We start from the raw sequence: 22,785 nt of genomic DNA, 5'->3' as shown, positions 1-22,785 counted from the left end.
GACAGCTGGGGGGGGACCCCAGGGGAAAAGGACAGGAAGAGGGGGACAGAGGCATATGGCTGGGGGGAGACACAGAGGAGAAGGGCCAGGAAGAGGGGGACAGAGCAGACAGCTGGGGGGCAGAGGCTGGAAGAGGGGGGCAGGGGCAGACAGCTGGGGGGGACCCCAGGGGAAAAGGACAGGAAGAGGGGGCAGAGGCATATGGCTGGGGGGAGACACAGAGGAGAAGGGGCAGGAAGAGGGGGACAGAGACAGCTGGGGGGCAGAGGCTGGAAGAGGGGGGCGGAGGCAGACAGCTGGGGGGGACCCCAGGGGAAAAGGGCAGGAAGAGGGGGACAGAGGCATATGGCCGGGGGGAGACCCAGAGGAGAAGGGGCAGACAGGTATAACATGATCCAATGGTTGGTAGATGAAGCGGAACAAATTGACTGAAAAAATGGTGCAAATTTTTAACAGTAATTAACCATTGGAAGAATTTATAAAAGGTCATGGTGGATCCCCATCATTGCCAATTTTTAAAATCAAGATTGGATGTTTTTCCAAAAGATCTGCTGTAGTTCAAACAGGAATTAATTCAGGGAAGTTCTGTGCCCTGCGTTATGTAGGTCAGACTAGGTGATCATAGCGGCCCCTTCAGGCTTTATAATCTATGAAAATCCAGCAGAGATGCCAAAGAATGGGTCAATGGAGATTAGGGTGACCAGATGTCTGGATTTTATAGGGATAGTCCCAATTTTGGGGCCTTTTTCTTATATAGGCTTCTGTTACCCCCCACCCCGTCCCAATTTTTCACACTTGCTGTCTGGTCACCCTAGTGGAGACTGAAATATCTTTTCCTCCCTAGCAGCAGTCCCTCTGGGTAACGGATTGAGACTTAGCCTATTATCAACGTTTAAAACTCCACAGCAACACAGCTGCACCTGCACTGCTGTAGCACTTTAGTGTACACACCTACTACAGCAACAGGGGAATCGTAAACCCACCTCTCTGAGAAGCGGCAGCTGGGTCGAGAGAATTCTTCTGTCAACCTAGCACTGTCTACATGGGAATTTAGATTGGTTAACTATGTCGCTCAGTGTGGATTTTTCACACCCCTGAGTGACAATAGATGGGTTAATCTAATTTTCTAATGTAAACCAGCCCTTATTGGTGGGAGGGGGGGCGTGGAACCGTTTGCATTAGAGCTGTGTCCTTGTGTGGGAGCTCCAGTGAGGCTCAGTACTAGTACAAGGGGCTAATCACATGGGTCTGTTGGTAACAGAGAACACTTCGCAGCGTGGTAACATAGGGCTTGAATTGCCGGATTTGATCGGACCCATAGGCATCTAGTTCAATATCCAACAGTGGCCAGTACCAGATGTATCACAGATACAAGAAACCCCTAGCAGGCAGTTTGGGGACAACCAAAATCCTAAATACTGGGAGTAGGATTAAGTCCCAAAATGACTACCAGTCATTTTCTATAACTTCCTAAAGAGGTATGTAGCAGAACTGCAATAAACAGAGAATGTCTGGAGATTCAACTCTTTTATTATGGAAGTCTATAAAATAGCCACATTGATTATTTTTTAAGATCACAAAATACACAACATCCATTTTAATATGTGACACATAATATTATATACACATTATAAACCACATGACTGAAACACATGTTCACACGGCACCAATTTCATAACCAAAAAATCCCCACAAGTGCTTTTTCTTAAGATTAAAAACAACTGCAATAAAAACATATTAATATTTTTTCCAGACAAAGTTTACAATAAAGAGAAAATTCATATCTTACTAAATAACAAATATTTAACAGCAAAACTTTTATACTAAATATCTATTTTGAATTATAACAAAAATAGTACTTATAATAGTTTATAAAGACAGACCAAAAAAATTTGTGTATAAAATAATATTATAGCGAATTGGACTGTGCTAGGAAAAAAAATTCTGAGATTCAAAGTGCTTTATTCTGCAAACCCACTGCAGCAACCTTTTTTTTAGTCAAGTTATATTAGTTAGGAATGGTAAATCAAAAGCATGATCTATTTATGTCTAGATAAAATACACACACACACACACACACACACAATAGATAGATGTATGCATCTTACATTATCTCTCTCTGGTCATTTATTCATTCAAAAGCGTGTTTGGTTTTTATTTTGTACTGAAATTTTAAAAAATCAAAACCCTTCACTGATCTCCTGAGAGTCCAATGCCCTTCTAAAAGTATCTCAGAAAACATTTTGCTAATGATTATTTGACGGGATTTGATCTGAAGCCAATGGAAAAATTTTAATGGACTTCGTATGAGGCCTTTTATCCCTCCCCACCCTGCTTTTCTCATTACCTGTGTCCTCTGACTTCTCCTCCTCTTCTCCTTCCCTTGTCCTCTGTGTCCCCACCAAATAATGTTTTCACAAAGATTGTGGGGTTGCAAGTGGCTTTTACAGACAGCTTGAAAACAGAATTGATCAAGGCCTGAAAACTGGGTGTGACATATAAAAAAAGAGTGGTTCTCTAGCTTTTTTATCCTGTGGACCATCTCCATTCCCAACGCCCTCTTCTCCATGATTCTCAAAATGTTTAATTCGGTGGATCACCAGGAGATCATGTGGAGACCCACAGACTGACACATTTCTATCCGGGACAGGGAATGGCAGAAATTTCACAAGAAAAACTGATCTTGTGAAGTTTCCATCAAAAGATAGACCCGGAGAGTGTGAAGACCCAAACTTGGATTGTAAACTTTCTGAGTGTGGGACATGAGCCTGAGCCACACATAGCTGCGGAGGATTTAGATCTGTGTTTTTGGTTCAAACAGCCATAGAGATTACGGGCTAGCTGCCAAATCCGAATCTGGATCTGAACTTCAGAGTTCAGAGGCTACAGAGTCTCGGTTCAAGCCAATCCCTGTTAAAATAAAAACCTTCTGTGAAACGGCCACAGAGAGATTATAGAGCAGCAAGCCTCAGAAACGACCACATTAACACTGAGTTTCCCAAGTCACATGCACTCATGGAAGCAGAGCTCATACGTGTGTGTGTTTGTCGGTCTATGCGCTTCTATATGATTTTTGGCAGCATAGTTTAAAGTGATGATTAAATCTTTAGTGTCTCCCCTTCCAGGGGACCGCCAAAGTCTTTATTGATCCTGGACGGATGAACGGCTGGCTAGAGCAGCCTTCAGCATCTTTCACTCAGCACTGCCTTAGAGCCTTCCACTGACTCATCCCAGTTTTCAAAAGCCAAGCCTGCAAACCCTGCACCAGCCTGGTGGGAAGCTCCCGCCCCTCCTTCCTTCAGATTTCAGCTCCCTCTGACTTATCCTGACAAAAACCAAGCTGCTCACCCACAACAGTTTCATTGGCACTCAGGTCAAGGGAGTTCTCAGCTCTGGCTCCTGTGTTTCTCCTTCTCTGCCCGATGAACTGTATGAGGTGCCCCTGTTACAGCAAATATATCTGAGCGAGAGGGCAAGCACACTGAAAGGTCAGTATAAAGTCAGTGCCTGCAGCTCAGATGAACAGCACGCCTGTCTTGGACAATTGCGAGAGAGATTTCTCTTCCCTGAGACTGCCAGTCATTGACCATGGCCGCCACAAAGTAGCAGCGGTACATGTGGTTTGCCTGGTGCCAGCTGCCAAACCTGTGCTCTGCCACTAGTAAAGCAAAAAGAGATGTTGTTCCTGACTCAGGGCAGAAGTGCTGAGCGCCCACCATGACAGCTGAAGCAGGAATTGGGCATGCCCAGCACCTCGGGGGGGAGGGGGAAATCAGACTGGTAACTTTTTTAAATTCAAGATGGGCCTGAACCAAAACGCCAGATCCAAACACGTCTGAATGCTGAGGATCCAAACACTACAGTACAGGCCTCGCTTATTTCAGAGGAACACCCCCAGTTCAAGTGTGACTGGGCAGCATACGAAGTTCCCAGTGTCTCTAATAAGGGGTTGCATTGATGGCAGCTCACATGCCCTGACAGACACTCCCAGGACCGCTTCTCACTTCAGTTGGATGCTGCGGAGGGCAAGGTTAGCTGAGAGGGAGCCTTCCACCCATCTCCAACACTCTTTAATGCAAACACCTCTATGGGCAGGGGACAGTGGCAGCTGTGGGTGTGACTACCAGTTAATTTTTGGAGGCTTAGTTTTGCAGCGGTTCCATGAACAAAACAACCGCGTGCTCTGAGCCACGTTACTTAGCAGCACCCCAGTACAGTTTATGAAAGTACGTGTGGTTCAGAGTTCAGTGCACACACCGAGGGGCCTGAGAGATCTGGAGAGAAGGCAAAAACAACACAGCTCACTGCAAAACTCTGGGTTTGGGAGGGATCAGACAGGGTGGGGGTAGGGGCGATGGACAGTTACACCATGCCATGTAGCAGCACCAGGCAACTTCAAAAATGACACATCAGAGACCCCAGTTCTACCCTCTGAAGTGAGATCAGCCCTCACTGAAACAGATGAGAGACTCCTATCAGAGGGCAGAATTTGGCCACTACTTTGTCCCACAGTACAGATCAAATGGCTGTCTTGTTCACAAAGCATAGGCAGAATAAAACGCCCTGTCCAGCTGACCCTGCTGCGTTTAGTGGCCCAGTGGTCCTCTGCAGCAACACCAGTGGCCATGCCAGAAGCTAAACTGGGCCGGGTTCAGTTTGCGTGCCATTACCCAGAATGCACTTCCCAGCATTTGTGAGCAGGTGCTGCTGTCATCTGAACACAGAGTTCTTTTCCCCACATGCTGTGAGAGACAAATCAGAATTGGAAAACATTTAGAATGGTTTAGGGATTGGGAGTGGGGGGGGATTTGTTCTTCGTTCTCTCCAAAGAAAGCAAAACAAAACAAACACTTATCACCAACTAATTTAACGCTGTTCAAAAAGATCAAAGGCCACCAGAGGTAGCAGCCTGCCATCAGATCTCACCAACACCTCCTGGCCTGGTTCCAAGGAGGTGCATGGGGCAGTCAGACCTCTGATCGCTAGCTAATTTCAAAAGCTTTTCCCGCAGCAGGCATCCTCTGCCCTCCTCCTTGCAGCAGAAAGGTTTATATATATATAATATTTATATATTGTGTATGGTCAGGCAGTCCCAGCTCTACTAGTGTTTGAAATTCTTCTTAAGACAAAACAAAACCAAAAAACCAAACCAGCTAATCTCCTTGTACTTTCCCCACAGAAATAACAATCATTTTGGCAGCTTTGCTGTGGGAGAAAGTCTCGACCAGGAGGTTCTGCAAGGTTAGTGTTGTGGAGAAGCTTCTTTTCCTTTTTTCTCCTTTCGTTCTGTCCCTTTACCCACCCACCCCCATTGGCCCTCCCCGGTGAAGGAAAAGTCGGCTTACACTGTTGCCCCAAGCATGGCTTCTGTCTCCGTCAGGATCTCGTTCTGGTTGGAATCCAGTCCGAAGAATTTGACCCTGAGTCCATCAACGGGGTGGACCACAGGGACCAGCATGATTCTAGGGAAAGTCCTGGTGGCTAGCTCGAACCGGCTCTTGCTGGCCAGCTCAATGGCTAGCGCCTTGAGGAAAAGCTTGGCCAGGTGCTTGCCGAGACAGGTCCGTATGCCCCCACCAAAGGGGAGGTAGTGGAACCTGCCGTCTTTGTCTTCGGTACGGTCTTGCCCGAAACGGTCAGGGTCAAAGACGTCCACGTCCTTGAATACTGGGGCGGTGTCGTGCGTGTCCCGGATGCTGTACATGACACTCCAGCCTTTGGGGATCTGAAAGCCCTACAGAGAGGGAGACGGGGGAGAGAAAAACAAGAATGCGTCAACGGTAACATAGCCACCCACAGGATGAGACCACGCGAGCTGAGCGAAGCCACGGCACGGGTGAGCGGAGACACTGCTGATACTGGGGACTCTGTTTGAGATCCCCGATCATCAATAGAATATACTGAAGGCTTAATGGGAAAACACCCTGTGATTAGGGTAGGACTGTGGGGTTCTCTTTCTGACCTGCTGGGGAATCAATTATTTATTTGTATTGTGGTAGCGCATCCAATCCCCAGTTACGGACCAAGACCCTGTTGTGCTCAGCACTGGATAAACGCAGAACAAAGACACTTAAAAGGACTTCGGTCAGCGTGAAAGTCCTTCTGTCTGAAATATTTTTACCTACTATTGTTACATGTGGCACCCAAAATATACAGAATTTATTCTTTATTTTTCCCAGTTTGTTTTCAGTCAGTGTGATCTAGTATGTAGGATGCTGGACTGGGAGTCAAGAAACCCAGGTTCTCGTCCCAGCACTGCAGTTCTCCTGCTGGGCAACCCTGGCAAATCATTTCTTTCTCTGTGCTTCTGTTTCCCCTCTCTTCCTTTATCAGACTTGTCTATTTAGACTGCAAGCTCTCTGGGGCAGGGACTCTCTCTCACTGCGTGTCTGTACAACACCTGGTGTAATGGGGCACTGACTTCAGCTGGGACCTGGAGGCACTATTGTAATACAGACAAATACTAATTTGTACATTAGTGAATGTGAATAGTCAGCTTTGATGAGTCCTTGGTGGAGTACAGCTAGGCTCCAATCCAGAAGACACTTCGCCACCAATGCAACCTTTTCTCGTGCGTGCAAGTGGTTGCAGGATTAGAATCTTTGCTTCCCTTGGTGTTTGTGTGGGTCTTTCCCAAGAAGAGAAGAGTGAATTTGCAAAAAAAGGAGAAAAAAAAAAAGCGTGCCTGTAAAAGCACAAGGAACGGCAGAGGGCAGCTGAGGCAAGTGTCGAACATAGAACTACTTCTAACTCCTTTTTGAAAACTAGCTAGCTTTAAATCACTGCTTTCCCTTTAATCACTGTCCCTCTTTTATTAAATCTGGAGAAACTCCATAAGCTTTAGATTTAACCGGTGAAACAGACATCACCGTCTAGCCCACCATATGGCAAAGGGGAAAACTTTTCTCCCATCTCTGCGGTATCCCTCACATTAGTCAGAGCTCCCCAAACAAGTGCCCAGAAAAGCTGTATAGTAGTCCACAGCATCACCTATTCATACACACACGTATTGTCACACACCCATAATGTGTGAGTGACTGCGTGGTTGTGCAGAGAATGCATTGATGAGAAAAAGGGTGATTTATCATCCCCTGCTTACTTGGAAAGGTTTCAGCCTCAAATCATGCCATTAGCAGGGTTTACTCTGACTGACAGGTCTCGAGATTTACTTTTGCTAGCACAAAGTTCCATCCATTATGATGAGTAATATCCCTATTATCCAAAAATCTGTAACTTCCCTTTGCCCCTTTCTGCCGTCACACCCCAATCTCTGGCTTCAGAGATCGCCACATGTTTCTCGCCAAAGTTTCATCAAACTTTTCTCCCCTTTGGTTGCCTGAAAGTTCTGATACCAAATGATGGGCTAGGTTCTGATCTTCAGTTCCACCAGCGTAAATCCAGAGTAATTGCACTGATCTGCCAGCAATATGATTTTAATTTGTCCTCTCTGCGGGCCAGATCCTGACTAACTTGCTAAGTGGCTTGCGAGTCACACCCAAGAGTTGGGCTATTGTGTGCAACCCCTGTAATATCGTGGTGCACAAGTCAACACAGGAACATGCGTGAACGTGTAGACAAACACAAATGTCCTGTGTGCGATTGGGAAAATGCTTTTGCAATAAATGAGGTCACCTGATCTCCTCCTAAAAAAGGAGATTTCATATACTGCAAAAACTTTCCTCTTTGAGAAAGCCTTTTACCATAGGTCAGATTCACAGGACAAACACCTCTTCTACTTCAAACCCCTACCCGCTCACCAAAAAACTACTCCAAGCAAAGCTTTGACTCTGAAAAGGGAGAAGAGGCAGAGACTCCATGAAGTCCACTGCAGACTTCACTATTGATTTTATGTGGAAGACGCTCAGATGCTACAGTGATAGGTGGCAGTATAAAACCCCGAGACAGATATATTGTGTCTCTAGATCTCCAGTGTTTCTATGACCTCCACTGCTGGGAATGCATTACTATACTACCGCGTTTGCTGGATAGTTCAGGTTATGGGAGAACTTTCTATACAACTCTTCCATCCAATTTTCACTTCCTTATAACTTTCTGGAAAACTCTCCTTGGGGGGGCTGGAATTGTCCATGTTTGATCTCAACCCACAACTAACCTTTTTTTAAGCTTCCCCGATGGGCAGATTATTCTACAATTGACTACTACAAGGCATCTTTCCTTGACACATCTGGTACAGGCAGACTTCTACATGCAAGATTCCCCAGTGACTCTGATGGGAACTATACCAAGGGCAGATCACGTGCCTTGCAGAACATGCTGGGACAGCCTCTCATTTAGATTGGATGTGACAAAGGGAAGAACTAGCTTGGAAGGAGATTTATGGGATCAGACCTGTGGTCTTTCTGGTCAAGTAGAGTAGTTTCTAGGTCCCTTTGTTTGGAAGTTTGAGCAAAATCTGTTCAACCATTTTTGAGTTATGTAGGAAGTGTTTAAAAAAGAAAAAGATATTTTCCATACTCTGCCTCAACATTCAGACTTGTTCACAGATAAGCACACAAATTGTCAGGTGGATAGTTCTACATCCCAACAGGCCTGGTTGCAAAATAAATACAACATCAAATATATATATAATCAGTTTCCAGCTTTCAGAAGTTTTGCACCAGCCTGTATGTGGTAGAAACTTTCACTTACATTCAAGTTTGTTAGACAGATTATACTTCCTACATATATATAATATATTGTCATTGATTGTAGCACATTGTACATCTTGTAGTGTTCCATTGATCAATGGACTGTTTGGGTGTTCTTGCAGAGCAAGGGCATTCTACCTGGATGACTCAGCATCCTCTGTGGGTTAGTGTTGGGGATCCACTAGACTGCAACCACACCAGTGCAAGAGTTAGATCTGGTCTGATTTCATGAGCTAAGCAGGTCTGAGCCAGAAGAGTCATTGGATAAGACACCTCTGAGGGGAAAAAGCCAGGGTGATACAAGCACGTAATATGGGTGAGTCAGCAGAAAGTGGCCCTCTAATAACAAAAATTTCTGCTATAACCTGGGGGTTCATCAGTTGGAAACGACAGAGCAGGAGAAAGATCTGGGTGTATTAGTCCATCACAGGATGACTATGAACCACCAATGTGATGCACCTGTAAACAAAAAAACCCATAGATGTGATCCCAGGATGAATCAGGCAAGGTATTTATGCCACTGAACAAGGCACTGGTAAGACACCATCTGAAATATGGTGCACAGTTCTGGTCACCCATCTTCAAGAAAGAGGAATTTGAACTGCAACAGGTGCAGAGAAGGGCTACTAGGATGATCAGGGGACCAGAGAGCCTGTCTTCCAAGAGGAGACTAAAAGAGCTGAGCTTATTTAGGCTGAGAGGGGATCTGATTGCTCTCTCTCTCAGGACATCAGCAGGGTGAACACCAGGTAGGGTGACGAGCTATTTAAAATAAAGGACAAGGGTGGCACAAGAGCAAATGAGCATATATGTGCCAGGAGGAAACTGAGGCTGGAAATGTGAAGAAGGTTTCTAATCATCAGAAGAGGAAGGTTCTGGAACAGCCTCGGAATAAGAACAGGGGCGAGGGGCAAACAACCAAACTGGTTTTAAGAGGGAGCTTGAGAGGTTTATGAATGGGATGATATGACCTGCAATGGCAGGGACTGGACTCAATGATCCAGGAGGTCCCTTCCAGTCCTACGTTCTTTCTGAGTCCGTATTCAGCCAATGCCCCTGTGTAGTGCTGTGCCATTGGAAGGGCGGTCTTGCATTTCTGCTGAAATGTAAACCCAGGCCCTAGTGCTTATGGTCACGTCAAGATCTGGCCAAGCTCCAGTGTCAGGAGGACACTCAGGAGAAATACCCTATTCCCTAACTCGCTTTCCCCCATGGTTTAAAGTGGATCTGGCACATCTTGCCTCCTGTCCTACAATTGCGTAACATTGGCCTGCACGGTTGTAAAACCTGCCAGGTTCCACCCCAGAGGTGGCTATATTCCAATGGGAGGTGCAGAGATTCCTGCCTGCGTCTCTATAAAATACTCCGAAGCCCCTTTTCGGGGGAGAAGCTGTGTGAGACACGACAGGGCTCTGGGCTGTTGTACTCACATCCAGCTCGAAGGTCTGCAGCACCGTCCTGTACCCGCCGGAGATGGGGGTGAAGAGACGTAGCACCTCCTTGATCACGCAGTCCAGGTAGTGGAGACTGCTGATGGTGTCCAGCTGGAGGGAGCCCTCACAGATGCACCCGTTGTGCAGGATGCCCTTGCTGCGGAGCTCTTCGCGAAGCTTCTCCAGGACCCCGGGGTGCTTCAGGAGCTGCATGATCAGAGAGGTGCTGGCGCTGGCCGTGGTAGCGTAGGCAGCAAAGATCAGCTCCAAGGTGCCATCCTGAAGGCCAAAAGGAACCCTGGGTTATATACGGGGAGGGTCACAGCCTCAGGCAACCGGCCCCATGCAGCACGCTGCTGCACTACTTGCTTCATATGGGGCACAGACTAAAATGGGTTCATGCCCCAGCCGTCCACTAGCAGAAGCTAGAACCTGGCACTAGGCCACAGCTGGAAGGAGCTCGGTTTAGCCTCAGCCTGGTACCCAAAGAGATTTTATTTGCAACATACAATTTGGCACAACAGGAAAGCTTTCCTCAGGGCTGCAGCACGTCAACCCACGGGAGGTGCCGCAGAGCAGAACCGCAGGGTGTTGGCAGCACCATCAGGAGAACTGGTTGGAGGAAGCTCCTGCAGTACTTAGCTTGTACGCCCTTTAGGGCAGGGATCTTCTCTCCAGGGCGCGTGTACAGAGCCTAGCACAGCAGGGCCCAGATCCCTGACGGGGACCTCTAGGTGCTACAGGGGTACCAATAAGCTGCAACAAAACCAGCTCTCGCTGTGCCTGGCTCAGTCTCCCGCTTCCATGAACGTTACAATTCATCCTCCCCAGAGGAAGGCCACAAAATGGAAAAAAAACCCACCATCATCGAGACGAGAGGTGTCTGAGGGCCACTGGGAGCTTGTACAGAGCCGCGAGCTAGGGCACAGAGCCTGGATCCCCAGCCCAAGCTTTAGCGTGGCAGCCAAGCTGAGCGGACGAGGCAGCCAGCAGCAGCCTGGGGCGGATCATTTCTTCCTTCCCCGTCACATGACGTAATGGGCTTGGCCGCGTTTCCAATCCCCCCGTCGAGCATCGTCCCCGCTCCTCCTGCAAGCTGCCACCCCGGCTCTCGAATGGGCCTTTCCCCCCGCCTGCCAAGACAGGACGACTCGGGAACAGCACGTTCACCAGTCGCTCGGTCCAAGGCTCCTGCTCAAGTCACTTAAGCTTTCAAGGATTCTTTTCCAGCCGCTGACTAAGCTGGAGGGAGACATTCCCTCTCTGCTTTGGAAGGGGACTTGGGCCCAGCCCTGCCTTCTCCCCGATGGAACTTTGCAAAGTCCAGTTTGGAAAAGAAAAACAACAGCTCCTGTCGGGGCTGCCACTGGCTTCCTCATCCCCCAGCTGCGAGAGAACACAGGCAGCCCCTCCCCGCAGAGACAGCATTGCAGCTTCAGGGGGTTTCCCTTGGCACATACCAACATACGAACACCTCCTTATCTACCTGCCCCCCGGGAGAAAGGAACAAACAACATCCCTCAGGCATGTCTGTCACGCACACAGAGTGCCTAACGCTGATCTCCCCTACGCCACAGTCAACCCATTGACTTCACTGGAGAGATTCCTGATTTACACCCATCTACACCATGAATAAGCCCTACACCCAGTGATGAGCTGCCAAAATCTTAACAACGGGTTCCCTCCTCACCCCATGAGGGGGTCGTTGCCCACCCCCGGCCCCCGGGACTCCTGCCCCATCCACCCCCCTCCCCTGCCCCCTGACTGTCCCCAGAACCGGGTAGGAGGGTCTTGTGGGCCACCATAGTGGGTGCCCACCCCACCCCTAAGAGCCGGAGGGACCTGCCGGGGAGCGGGGTGGGGAGTCCCGGAGGTGCTTATCTGGGGCAGCTCCCAGGAAGCAGCCGGCAGGTCCCTCTGGCTCCTAGGGGCGGGGGAGTGTAGCTAGGCGGGGAGCAGGGGGAGCAGCCGCTCCCCCACTGATCACATTAAAATTGGCGCCTTAGGCGCTGACTCCCTGGGTGCTCCGGGGCTGGAGCACCCACAGGGAAAACTGGTGGGTGCAGAGCACCCACCGGCAGCTCCCCGCCCCACGCCCGGCCCCAGCTCACCTCCGCTCCGCCTCCTCCCCTGAACGCGCCGCCCCGCTTTGCTTCTCCATGCACCCCACACCGCTGGCTTCCCGTGAATCAGCTGTTCGGCAGGAAGCCGGGGAGGGCTGAGAAGCAGGTGGCGGCTTTGCACTCAGGCCGAGGGTGGCGGAGGGGAGCTGGGGCGGGGAGCGGTTCCCCTGCGCAGCCCCCCCCCGGGTTACCTGCTGCGGCGCAGGTGGCCCTCCTCGCGCCCCCCCCGCCCCAGCTCACCTCAGCCTCCCTGGGCCTGAGCAGGAAGCCACCGCCTGCTTCTCAGCCCGCCCCGGCTTCCCGCGCGAACAGCTGATTCACAGGAAGCCTGGGGGGGCGGAGAAGCAGAGCGGGGTGGCGCGTTCAGGGGAGGAGGCGGAGGCGGAGTGTAGGCGATCTGGGGCCGGGGGTGGGGCGGGGAGCTGCCGATGGGTGCTCTGCACCCACCAGATTTTCCCCTTGGGTGCTCCAGGGCAGGAGCACCCCTGGAGTCAGCGCCTAAGGCGCCACTTTTGGCCGGTTAAATTTAGAAGCCCTTTTGGAACCGGTTCTCCCTCACGGAACAACCGGTTCTAAAAGGGCTTCTAAATTTAACAACCGGTTCTAGCGAACCGGTGCAAACCGGCTCCAGCTCACCACTGGCTACACCACTTCTGACCTGCGCAGTGCCACCCCCTGGAAAGCAGTCTGGGTTTCCACAGGCTCAGTCAGTCCTAGGCCTGTCTCCTGAGACTACTAACAAGGGCCTGGGATGGGTCTGCACTAGTGCCCACGGTATCAAAGCCTCTGCCCCCTGGCGAAGCATTCCAGTCTGTGCGCAGCCTTTCCGTGCCAGCCACAGCCAGACGGTGGGCTGATGGCTCTGGAAGTTTTCAAACAACAGCCACCCCTAAAACACTCCTATCCAGCATTGTCTTACTTAGGGTTCTTCGTTCTCGTGTGGTCTTTGCCCCCCACCTCCCACAGATTTAGCATGCACTCAGGGAAAAGGACAAACTTCATTCCAAAGGGAGCAGGCGACACCCCGCATGATGAGCTGCATGGCCAGAAATATCCCCGTTCCGTTCGTCTACATGTCACGGGAGGCAGGAAGGACCCCCCAAGATTCCTCAGTGGCCTTTCTTTCCTCTCCCTCTCAGCATGGCCCGCCCTGCAATTTATAGCTGCTTACTGGTTTTGAGCCAATGTTCAGTCCAACAGAAATAAAGAGCCATGCTGCAGGGCATTCCTGCAGGTTAACAATGGGCTAGAAGGAGCTGATGGCCTATGATGTAGCTTATGGACCCTGGGCAGTCATTAACTGAGTGTAGGGTGAGGCTAGTGGTCCAAGCACAGCTCTAGGCACCAAGAATGCCCAAGTTCTAATCTTGGGCCAGACAGACTCTCTGACAGACACTCGGTGCCTCAGTTTCCCCACCTGTACAACTGAGGATAATACTCCTGACCAGCCTCACAGTGGCAGCATGAGGCTTAGTTAATGTTCGTTAAATGCTTGAAAAGAGTGCCGCTCTGTAATAATAATAATCCCCAGAAATGCTCTTCCCCAAAGCCTGGACAGGATCTGCACATAAATGTGGCTCTTAGGGCAAAGAGTGGTCTGCTGGCACTGGGTCTGAGCCACACAGAGCCCAGGCGGGTGCTGTGCCAATGCTTGCACATGGCTTTGCTAATACACCCCTCCTATTCCAGTCCTGGAGTTCTCCCCCCCGCCAGCTCTGCCAAGGCCCCTCAATCCGCCCCTTCATCGCCCTTCATTAGTCCAGCCCTGAGCCTCCACCCAGCTCTGCTGCTGCCTTTCCTTCCATGCCAGTCTGCCCCTCGGCGATCCCAGCTGGTGCTGTTCTTGAGCAGAAGCTACCCGCCAATCACATGGAGTGGGTGGGATGGACACAGCTATGGGGGATTGGGGAGAGTGAAGGAGGAAACCGACCCTAACCAATGGTGACTTAAGGGAGGAATTGACCCAAGGCTGACCTTCCCCAGGGGATGCACAAGACCCTGCTCTTACCTTCAGCTCCTGCATGGTCAGTTCTTTGCCATGTTCCTTGCCGCTTTCTATCAGGATGTCCAGGGCATCGGAATAGTCCTTGCCCTGCGTGTTCTGCAGCTTCTCCCGAATGGCTTTCTCTAGCCCCTTCTGCAAAGTCTCCCGAGCTCGGATCCCCTGCAAAACAGCAAGCCGTCAGTCCATGAAATAGCCACTCAGCAGGGGTTGAAATCCTTGAAAAATCAGTCCTGGGCAAAAGTCCTTTTGACATGAGTGGAATAACTCCAGATTTACCCCAGTGCAGACGAAGGCCCCAAATATGCAAGATTCCACAAAAGTCTATTGGCACCACCGTCTGAACGTCGTGAGAGCCACAACAATTATCTGCAATTTATGCCCCCTCCCTCCCCCCACTCCACTCCATGTCCCACAAATCTTTAGAAAACTTTACCTCCAAGGAATTTATCCAATTCCTCTGAAGGAGTTCTCTTCCCAAGAACACAATCGTATTCCCAAACTAGCTCTCTCACTAAAAGAGTCTCAGCTTCACAATGCCACTGTGCTCTTATCTAGTGTTTTTCTGCAGAGAATCTGAAAAGTGCTTTAAAAGGCAGGTTGACGTCTATATCCCCAACTTTAGGGCAGGTTGGAAAATGATAAATATTGCAACGAATTTCAAGAGAAGTGAAGAATTTTCATTTCTTTCTAAATTTTCTGGGCTTTCGTTTTTGAAAACCGATTTTTCCCCCCTGAGTACTTCATTCAAAGACTGGAAGGAAGCTAGAAATTAGGAAAAGGCCATTTTTCAGTTGCTGGATCCATTCTACCCCTTTTCCACAGGGGAAAAAGCGGGGCAGAGAGAGGTCAAAGGACATGCACTCGGACAATAATGGCAAAGTCACACATCAAAATAATCAGAAAAGCCAACATCTTATCCTCCTTTATATTGAGCTGTACAGCACCTAGCGCAATGGAACCTTGATTGGCAGTCCTAGGCGCTAGCGTAATATAGAGACTAACAAGAAAAGCCAAGCACAGGAGCTCAGGCCCCTGTCCACTGGACCTCACTGCCTTCTCCTTCAAGGCCAGAAATTTCTGATTCCTTGCCACCTCCATCATCTAAGTGTGGCCCTCATCACTGCAGTATTTGAGCACCTCCCAATCATTAATAAGTGTTATTCTTGACACCCCTGTCTGACAGGGGACTATTATCCCCCATTTACAGGCAGGGAACTGAGGCAGAGTGACTTGCCCAAGGTCACATAGGAAGCCTGTGGCAGAGACAGGAGTTCAGCCCAGGTCTCCTGAATACCAGTTCAGTGCCAGATCCACTAGACCATCCTTCCAAGCTACGCTCAGTGTCGCTAGCTCAAAATCATGGTCATACGCGGTGCTAGAGGAGCCTCTTACCCGCCTGTAGCCACTGAAGGGCAGATCCACGGGCAGCGAGAAGACATTCTCCACAAACTGCTGGTAGACCTCGAAGAGTCGGGTGAGCTCCTCATCAGAGATGCAGAAGCCCAGCAGGACACGAATGGCCATGCGGAAGGTGAGCTTCTGCGCCTCGTAATAGACATTGATGGACTCCGGGTTGCTGCTCCACATCCGGAGCGTATCCTGGATCACCAACTGGATCTTCGGGAGGTAACTCTCCAGGGCTTCATGGCTGAAGATTTTGGAGAATACCTGCAATACAAACCATATACAGATAGAGATGAACCCAAGGTCTTCCAGCCTTCCCTAATAGCCAAGTATTGCTTCTGTTAAATGGTGTCTAAGGACACCAGTGGACAGCAAGGATCCCATTGTGCTAGGTGCTGTGCAGACAAGCAGTAATACAAGATCCCTGCCCGAGAATGCTCACAATCTAAATAAGCAAGATGGCAAGATGGGAAGGAAAATGACTTCCCCAAAGTCACTGAGTAGGTCAGTGGCAGAGCCAGGAAGACAACCCAGTCCAGTGTCCAATTCCAGAGCTCGTGAAAGACCCTCCAACAATAACCCAGCACATGGGCAACCCTACAACCACCAACTAGTATGCCGAGCCCCAGTGCTCACGAGTGACCCTACAATAACAAACCAGTGAGAGAGAGAGGAAAGTCTATGTCAACAGACAGTATTCTTCTAAACGCTGCGATTGAGTCAGCTCTGGAGTGGACGGACCCAGCCCCCCCTTCTGCTACAGGGCCTGTATGTTATGCGAGGACCCCAGCAATGCAAGGAATGTTCTCTGCTCTCTCCCCGCATCCCTTCCCCTCTGCTCTAATCCCAGTTGGCTAACTCTACAGCACACGCTTTCATTCTGACCCCCCCGCCCCATATCCCAGAGAGCATGGGTGGAAAAGCGCTGTTTGTTTACTTTTATTAACTCTCACCCACGCTGCCACGCTCCGGGCCTCCAGGAACCGAGAAAACAAAATCAAATCATGCCCCCGTAGAGGAAAGCGCACGCCAAGGTAAAGGTCAGACGAGACGGCGCAACCTCCTCCAGCTCATGCCGAGGAGATGAGAGGACTTGCCGGGAGGGAGGGGCGGGTCCCCATTTTATCAAATTAAAAAAAGAAAAACCCCAGCCGAAGCCCCTCCAAGAACGTAACCTTTAAAGCTGTAAATGTGAGAATTTCCCCCGCAGTCAGCACTGGAAGGGAAAGGTAACATTTTCCTGGCCATGACCCTGCATTGCTAATGCTCGGCGTCGCTTGCTGAAGTTTGTTTGGTGAAATAACACCCCTGGCCCTTTAAAGCCCGGCCCTGGAGACTCAACAATCGCTGGTTCATAAAGTGCTCCAGTCCCTACACGTACTGACCTTCACGCGGCGCGCTGGGCGACAGGAGGGGCTTTTCCCTAGCTCGGGGCGGGAGGAGCAAAGAAAGACATGAAAGAAGGGCAAGCAGGCTTTGTGGCTGTTAATAAAAAATATTATCCAGCCAAGAGCCGGCGGGGAAGGAGGAAAAGAAGACGGGGGAGTGGGAGAAAGAGAGACGGGGGATGAGAAAGAGCCAAAAAGGGCAAGAGAAATGGACTGATCTTGTCCTGCTTTCTGGAGCACGGAGCCTGCCTGGCCCATGGCGCTTTGGCTTAGTCTATTTTTAAGCCCTGGAAAGAGACGTGTGTGGGTGGGTAAGACACATTTCTAAAAACCATAGCTAGTAAACCTGACAACACAGCAGCACTGCCAAGCCCAGCCGCCGAGCCCCCCCACGCCGAGATCCCCGAATGCCCAGGCTGCACCAAACAAAGACGAGGCCTCCCCCTGTTCATGCTCCAAGAGCCACCTGGGCCAGGGCAAGCAGGGAGGGGAAAGAAATAAACAAGCGTAGGCCGGTTCCAGTAGCTGGGAAAGAGACATTTCCCTGGTGGTCGTGACCGGGACATCGGGCTTTGATACGGCGCCAGGTGCAGAAATGTTGGCGGCGCTTAGTGATTGTTGGCACCCAGAGCCCAGGCGCTACTGCGTGGTGGAAACCTCTGCCACCATCACACAGCAGGGGAAAGAGGGGTGTATTTCTGCCTGCCCCGCCTGGCAGCGCAGGCAAATTGCTAGAGCGGCCTCAGGAACCCCCCGGCAGAAGAACCAGTGACGGGGCAGCCTGGCAGATACCAAAGGCTCAACCCCCCGTCTCCTTCTCTTGAAAGAAGCTCAAGTGATCTTGGCTCTTCGTGATGTTGTGTTGAAGGAGAGTAGATTTGGTAAAGCAAGATATGGCCCAGCAGCACAGGCCTGGGCATCAGGAACTCCTGAACCCAAATCTCCAGCTATTGCATACAAGCAACTCCCCGAGAATCAGCCCCTGGGAGTTCTGATTCTGACACTGATGCTTTACGAGAGCTTGGACAAAACATTTAACCTTCCCCATGCCTCAGTTTCCCCCATCTGAAACACGGGACTGATACGGCATTGAATGAGCTGGGGTTCAGGCTCCAGATTGGGACTCCGGAGACCTGGGTTCAAGTCCCTGCTCCACCACAGACTACTTGTGTGACCTTGGGCAAGTCACGTAAACTCTCTGTGCCTCAGTTCCCCATCTGTAAAACTGAGATAATGACACTTCCTTCCTTCCACCTTTTTCTCCTGTTCTGCCTATTTAGATTTTAACCTCTTCAAAGCAGGGACTGTCTCTTACCCTGTCTCTCTGCAGCACCCAGCACAATGGAACCCTGATCTCAGCTGGGGCCTCTAGTTGCTACTGGTGTGCAAGCAATAAAAAGCAACAGTGTGTGTGTTACTGCACACCACTGCCCTTTCCTGGGTGAAATCAGGACTGTTGAGCTGTGTGCCATAGTCCCCTAACTGTGCCTGATGCATGATTCTCCTGCAGGGAGCATGCGCTTTGGAGCAGGAGCGGCCAGTTCTACCCCTGGAGCCATCGTGAAGTAGCAAGTGATCGGGGTTGTGCAGCACGGTGGGAGGGTTAATGTCTCTTTGAAGGCGAAGAGTGCCATACAGAGTCCTCAGCACTGTTGCAGAAGACGTCTATTTGTATAGCTTCCTCCATCCTACAGCAGCCAAAAGTACTTTTCGAACCCTAGCCCCTCCAGGGATCCCTTCTATTTCACCGCCACCGGCAGGCTGGCTACCAACCCGGAGCGACACGGCTGGGAATCTTTCCCATGTTCCGTTGGTCCACGGCCTGTGTAACATAAGAGAGGGCGCAGCACAAAAACAAACTGCCCCCCTGGCCCCGCCCCCCGCCAGACTCACTGGTACCTTCGTTAGCCACCCTGGCAACCAGACCAACGGATTATAGAGGCAACTCCCTGCACACCTACAGGGCAGGTTCGAGGCACATTGGTGGGATGGTGGATGAGGGAAGCTACCCCGACCACTGTCCAGGCCATATCTATTCTCTTGCACACCCAGACGCTCCCATCACCTCGCTAAGCAACCAATATGCTAGGTGATCTCTCCAGTGCCCCAGTGATGGATGTCTGTATAAGAAGCAAGCTAGGTAGGTATAAAAAGCAAGCAAGCAAGCCTGGTGCAGGGGAGGGCACCCACAGACCCAATAGCACACTGGGCAATAGGGGAGGTGTGTATGCAGGAACATAGGAACAGCCAGACTGGCTCAGCCCTGAGGTCCATCTAGCCCAGTATCCCACCTCTGACAGTGGCCAGCGCCAGCTGCTTCAGAGGAAGGCAACCAGGCAAGAGGCAGCTGTTGGATCCTCTGCCCCCAGAGCACAGCCCCAGGCGCCTGGAGAAAGGGGATGGGTGTTGTCATTGAGCCCCGAGAGCTGCGCCAATTCCTGGGGCTCTAAAAGCAATTTGTGCCAGGAAATGCAAAAAAAATAAATAAAATAAAATACACCCCGCCCCCAAGCAAACACCCTGCCAAAGAGCTAGGGAGGGTTAATCTAGGGATCCCTTCCCGATTCCGAGGAGAGGGTAGCTGGCTACTCTGACACTCAGAGAGTTGCTCCATTGTCAGAACTGGAAGCCCACCTCCTCTGCCTACCGCTCTCTTCTTACCTATGTCGCCTCTGTGTCCCAGCAGCTAAAGCCAGGCTAGACCCACTGAGTCCTATCTAGCCCATCCTGCTGCCCGCCAGGGTTTGTTCCCTGTTACACAAGATGGCCCCTACCCAGCGCCTCCTAGCTCCCAGGAAGTTTGGCTGGCTGGCCCAGCCGCTCCCTAACTCAGGGTATATCAGGATTCACTTGCACTGGGATTTGTCGTGGGCTCATCTCCAATGCGTTTAGACTCCGTATTTACACCTACGCCTCAAACAGCTCCTGCTTAGACCTCTGTAACCACCCTGGCTCCTTAAAATACTTCATCCTCGTCCCCACTCAAGCCTCTTCTCTCAAAACTAAATAATCCCACTGGCCAGTGTGTTCTTCTGTACATTCCCCTCCCTGGCCTGGCCCTCCTTCCCGCTCACCCAGAATGCTCCAATGCAATGGAGCAGCTTCCCAGCTGCAAGGGGGATTCAGTCCCAACAGGTCTCTCCTTCACAAACGCATTCCTGCTTCTAGGCTAAAATCCCTGCGCCCTCTAGTGAACATTTGCCGAATAGCTCGGGTCTTCTAGCCTAGGGAGTCAGGAGGGAAGGAAGGGAGGGAAGGTTAAAGCACAGAAGGGAAGAGGAGGCAAAGGAACCTCAGTGTTCACTTTTCTCAGATGAATTAACAGCAAAAGCTTCCTGCCAGAAAGAGCTTATTAAGGTGCAGAATGGTCTCCCAAGGAAAGGGGAGAAACTCCCTTTGCAGAGTCATTTAAAGCTAGACTAGACAGGCCCCCAAGGCATGCTCTGTAGGGAACAGTCCTACACTACCAGGGGAAACCGGACGGGCTGACCTGATCTATAACATGCTATGGCTGATATGAGAGGCAGCTAATTCCAAATTCACCCAGGCCCTGCCCCATTCCCCACCTAGGGTGACCAGATAGCAAGTGTGAAATATCAGGACAGGGGGTGGGGAGGGGGGGTAATAGGCGACTATATAAGACAAAGCCCTGAATATCAGGACTGTCCCTATAAAATCAGGACCCCTGGTCACACTATCCTCACCTGGAATCCACACCTTAGTCAGGAGGTACGTATTTCACTGGGTTTTAGACCCAGATTTATTCCCCTTCCTTGTGCTACACAGGCCTGCTGTGATCCTTGTGGCTTGTTAGTCAATATAGCTGACAGCCAAGGCTACCGCTGACTCTGGAATCAGAGGGGATAGAAAAATGCGTACTCCTCAAAGAAATTACTTAAGCCCCACACACGCATGCACCCTTTCGCCCACGGGTCAGAAAGAGAGGCCACCATCCAGAATGCGGATTAACCGACCCTGTCTGGAAACTTCCGAATACGCCTCTTCTTGCAACAAAGACAGGATATTTAAGGATTTACGGTTATCCTAAGGCAGAACATTCTTGCCCGGTGTCTCAGCTCCCTGGATCCACAGAGAGTTCCAGCTACGCGTGACAATGAGAGGTGCCTCTTCCCTGTCTGATGTGAACCCACCAGGCCTATTGCATTTCAGCTATTCCTTGAGGCACACCAGAGAGAAGCAGCAGCATCTCTTTATACGCCTTTGGCTCGTACCCACAGTGTTTTCATGGACAGTTACCTTGTTTGAAACAGGTTTGGTTTAAGGGGAGTTTAGTGCATGCACAGGTTCTTTTCAGGCCCTGAGAACAAAACCCTCCATTTATCCAGTGACAGGACAGTTCTCACCACACTGCCCACTCCAATGTGCCTCAACCCTGGCCTCTCGGAATGGGTGAGGAGCTCAGTCTCCATGGCCCATTCAGTTCCTGACCTCAGCTATTGCTGACACCGATGTCCAGCAGGAGCCAGATTGAGATCCATTTCACATCGGCCACTCCACAGTCATCTGGCAATCACAACAGACCTGTGTGGGACTCAAACCAGCAACGGAGTGGCAGTAGGCTTCCTGATTTCACTACCACTAGACCCAGAGTTGCTCTCCTCCTGCTGCTCAACCCGGAAGAGGAGGGAACAAAGACTGTTAATGAAAAGCCCCATAGGAAGAGGACTGGCCTCTTTGCACTTCGAGAACAGGCCTCTGGAACATGGCTCTCCCAGGAGTGGTGACTCAGTGCTCCCTAGGCATGACCTGCGTCCATCAGACTCGCCCCTGCAATGTTTGGAGCCGGTGCCAGCTAGGACAGGTTCATATTCCCTGCCTCCCCTGAGTTGTTGGTCCAGTCCTAGAAAATGAATAAGCTGATGGCATGTTAACACAACACTCTCTGTTGAGCTCCAAAGGCTACTTTGGCTACAGTGGTTGTGTCTCAGCTACCCGCTGCTCTCAGCATGAGCCCAGGAAACACCAAACAGTTTCTAAACCTTGACACAAGAGGTTTATTCACCTCAGTCAAGGGCCAGACAAGTATTTGCTCCAACCCTGCCTTCCCAATTGTAGCCACATTATAGCAGATGTCCTCCTTCCTCCAAAGCATCAGTTCTTGGCCGCGGCTAGAGGCAGGATACCCGACTTGAGGGCTCAATGACCTTGCAAATCTTACATACCAATATTTTCAGATCTGGCTGCCAGGCTCACGAGCAGGAGTGGTTATGGAACCGCAAGCTCAAATGGAAGGGAAAACAAAGTAAGATGCTGCCGGGCACTGAGCAGTCACAGGCAAGGCCGCCAAGCCAAAGGTGTTCAAAAGAAAAATACTTGAAAAATACTTTTTCAGCTGCTATTTTTACCCCCGGAAATGTACATAAATGGGCTTCTTCATTTCACACACACACAGAGCAAAGATACGAGGCTGATCACTGCCTTTCCAAAAAGAAAAGGAGGACTTGTGGCACCTTAGAGACTAACACATTTATTTGAGCATAAGCTTTCGTGAGCTACAGCTCACTTGTGCTGTGCAAGAGATCATCATAAAGAGCCACTGGTTGGAATATCATTGAACAAGACTGATGCCATGTGCCACATGCCGGAATTGATGAGTAGCCTTTTAGAGCGGCCCTTCCCATCCCCCATTCCCATCTTCCTCAATGGCATATTGTCATCAATTGGCAAATACATTATTGTAGGGATTTACGGCCTCTTGAGAGATCACTGGTAAGGTGGAAGCTAAGAATCTGAACTACATGGAGTTTGCTCATCAAAGCCCAG

The 22,785-nt window shown here is 50.4% G+C and overlaps 1 protein-coding gene across 1 annotated transcript in view; it reads right to left on the bottom strand.

The window, feature by feature from the left end:
• Positions 1–5,326: 5,326 nt before the first annotated feature.
• The window catches only part of CYP26B1 (cytochrome P450 family 26 subfamily B member 1), a 31,664-nt gene continuing 14,205 nt past the window's right edge, over positions 5,327–22,785 (bottom strand). Inside the window, exons 3-6 of the mRNA XM_074951961.1 lie at positions 15,602–15,877; positions 14,213–14,368; positions 10,079–10,360; positions 5,327–5,734 (exon numbers count right to left, since the gene is read on the bottom strand). Coding sequence (XP_074808062.1) covers positions 5,342–5,734; positions 10,079–10,360; positions 14,213–14,368; positions 15,602–15,877 — 1,107 coding nt within the window. The 3' untranslated portion in view covers positions 5,327–5,341. The remainder of the gene's footprint in view (positions 5,735–10,078; positions 10,361–14,212; positions 14,369–15,601; positions 15,878–22,785) is intronic.

Source organism: Natator depressus, chromosome 4 (assembly GCF_965152275.1).
Source record: "Natator depressus isolate rNatDep1 chromosome 4, rNatDep2.hap1, whole genome shotgun sequence".
NCBI lineage: Eukaryota > Metazoa > Chordata > Testudines > Cheloniidae > Natator > Natator depressus.
This window is presented reverse-complemented; position numbering and strand designations above follow the sequence as displayed.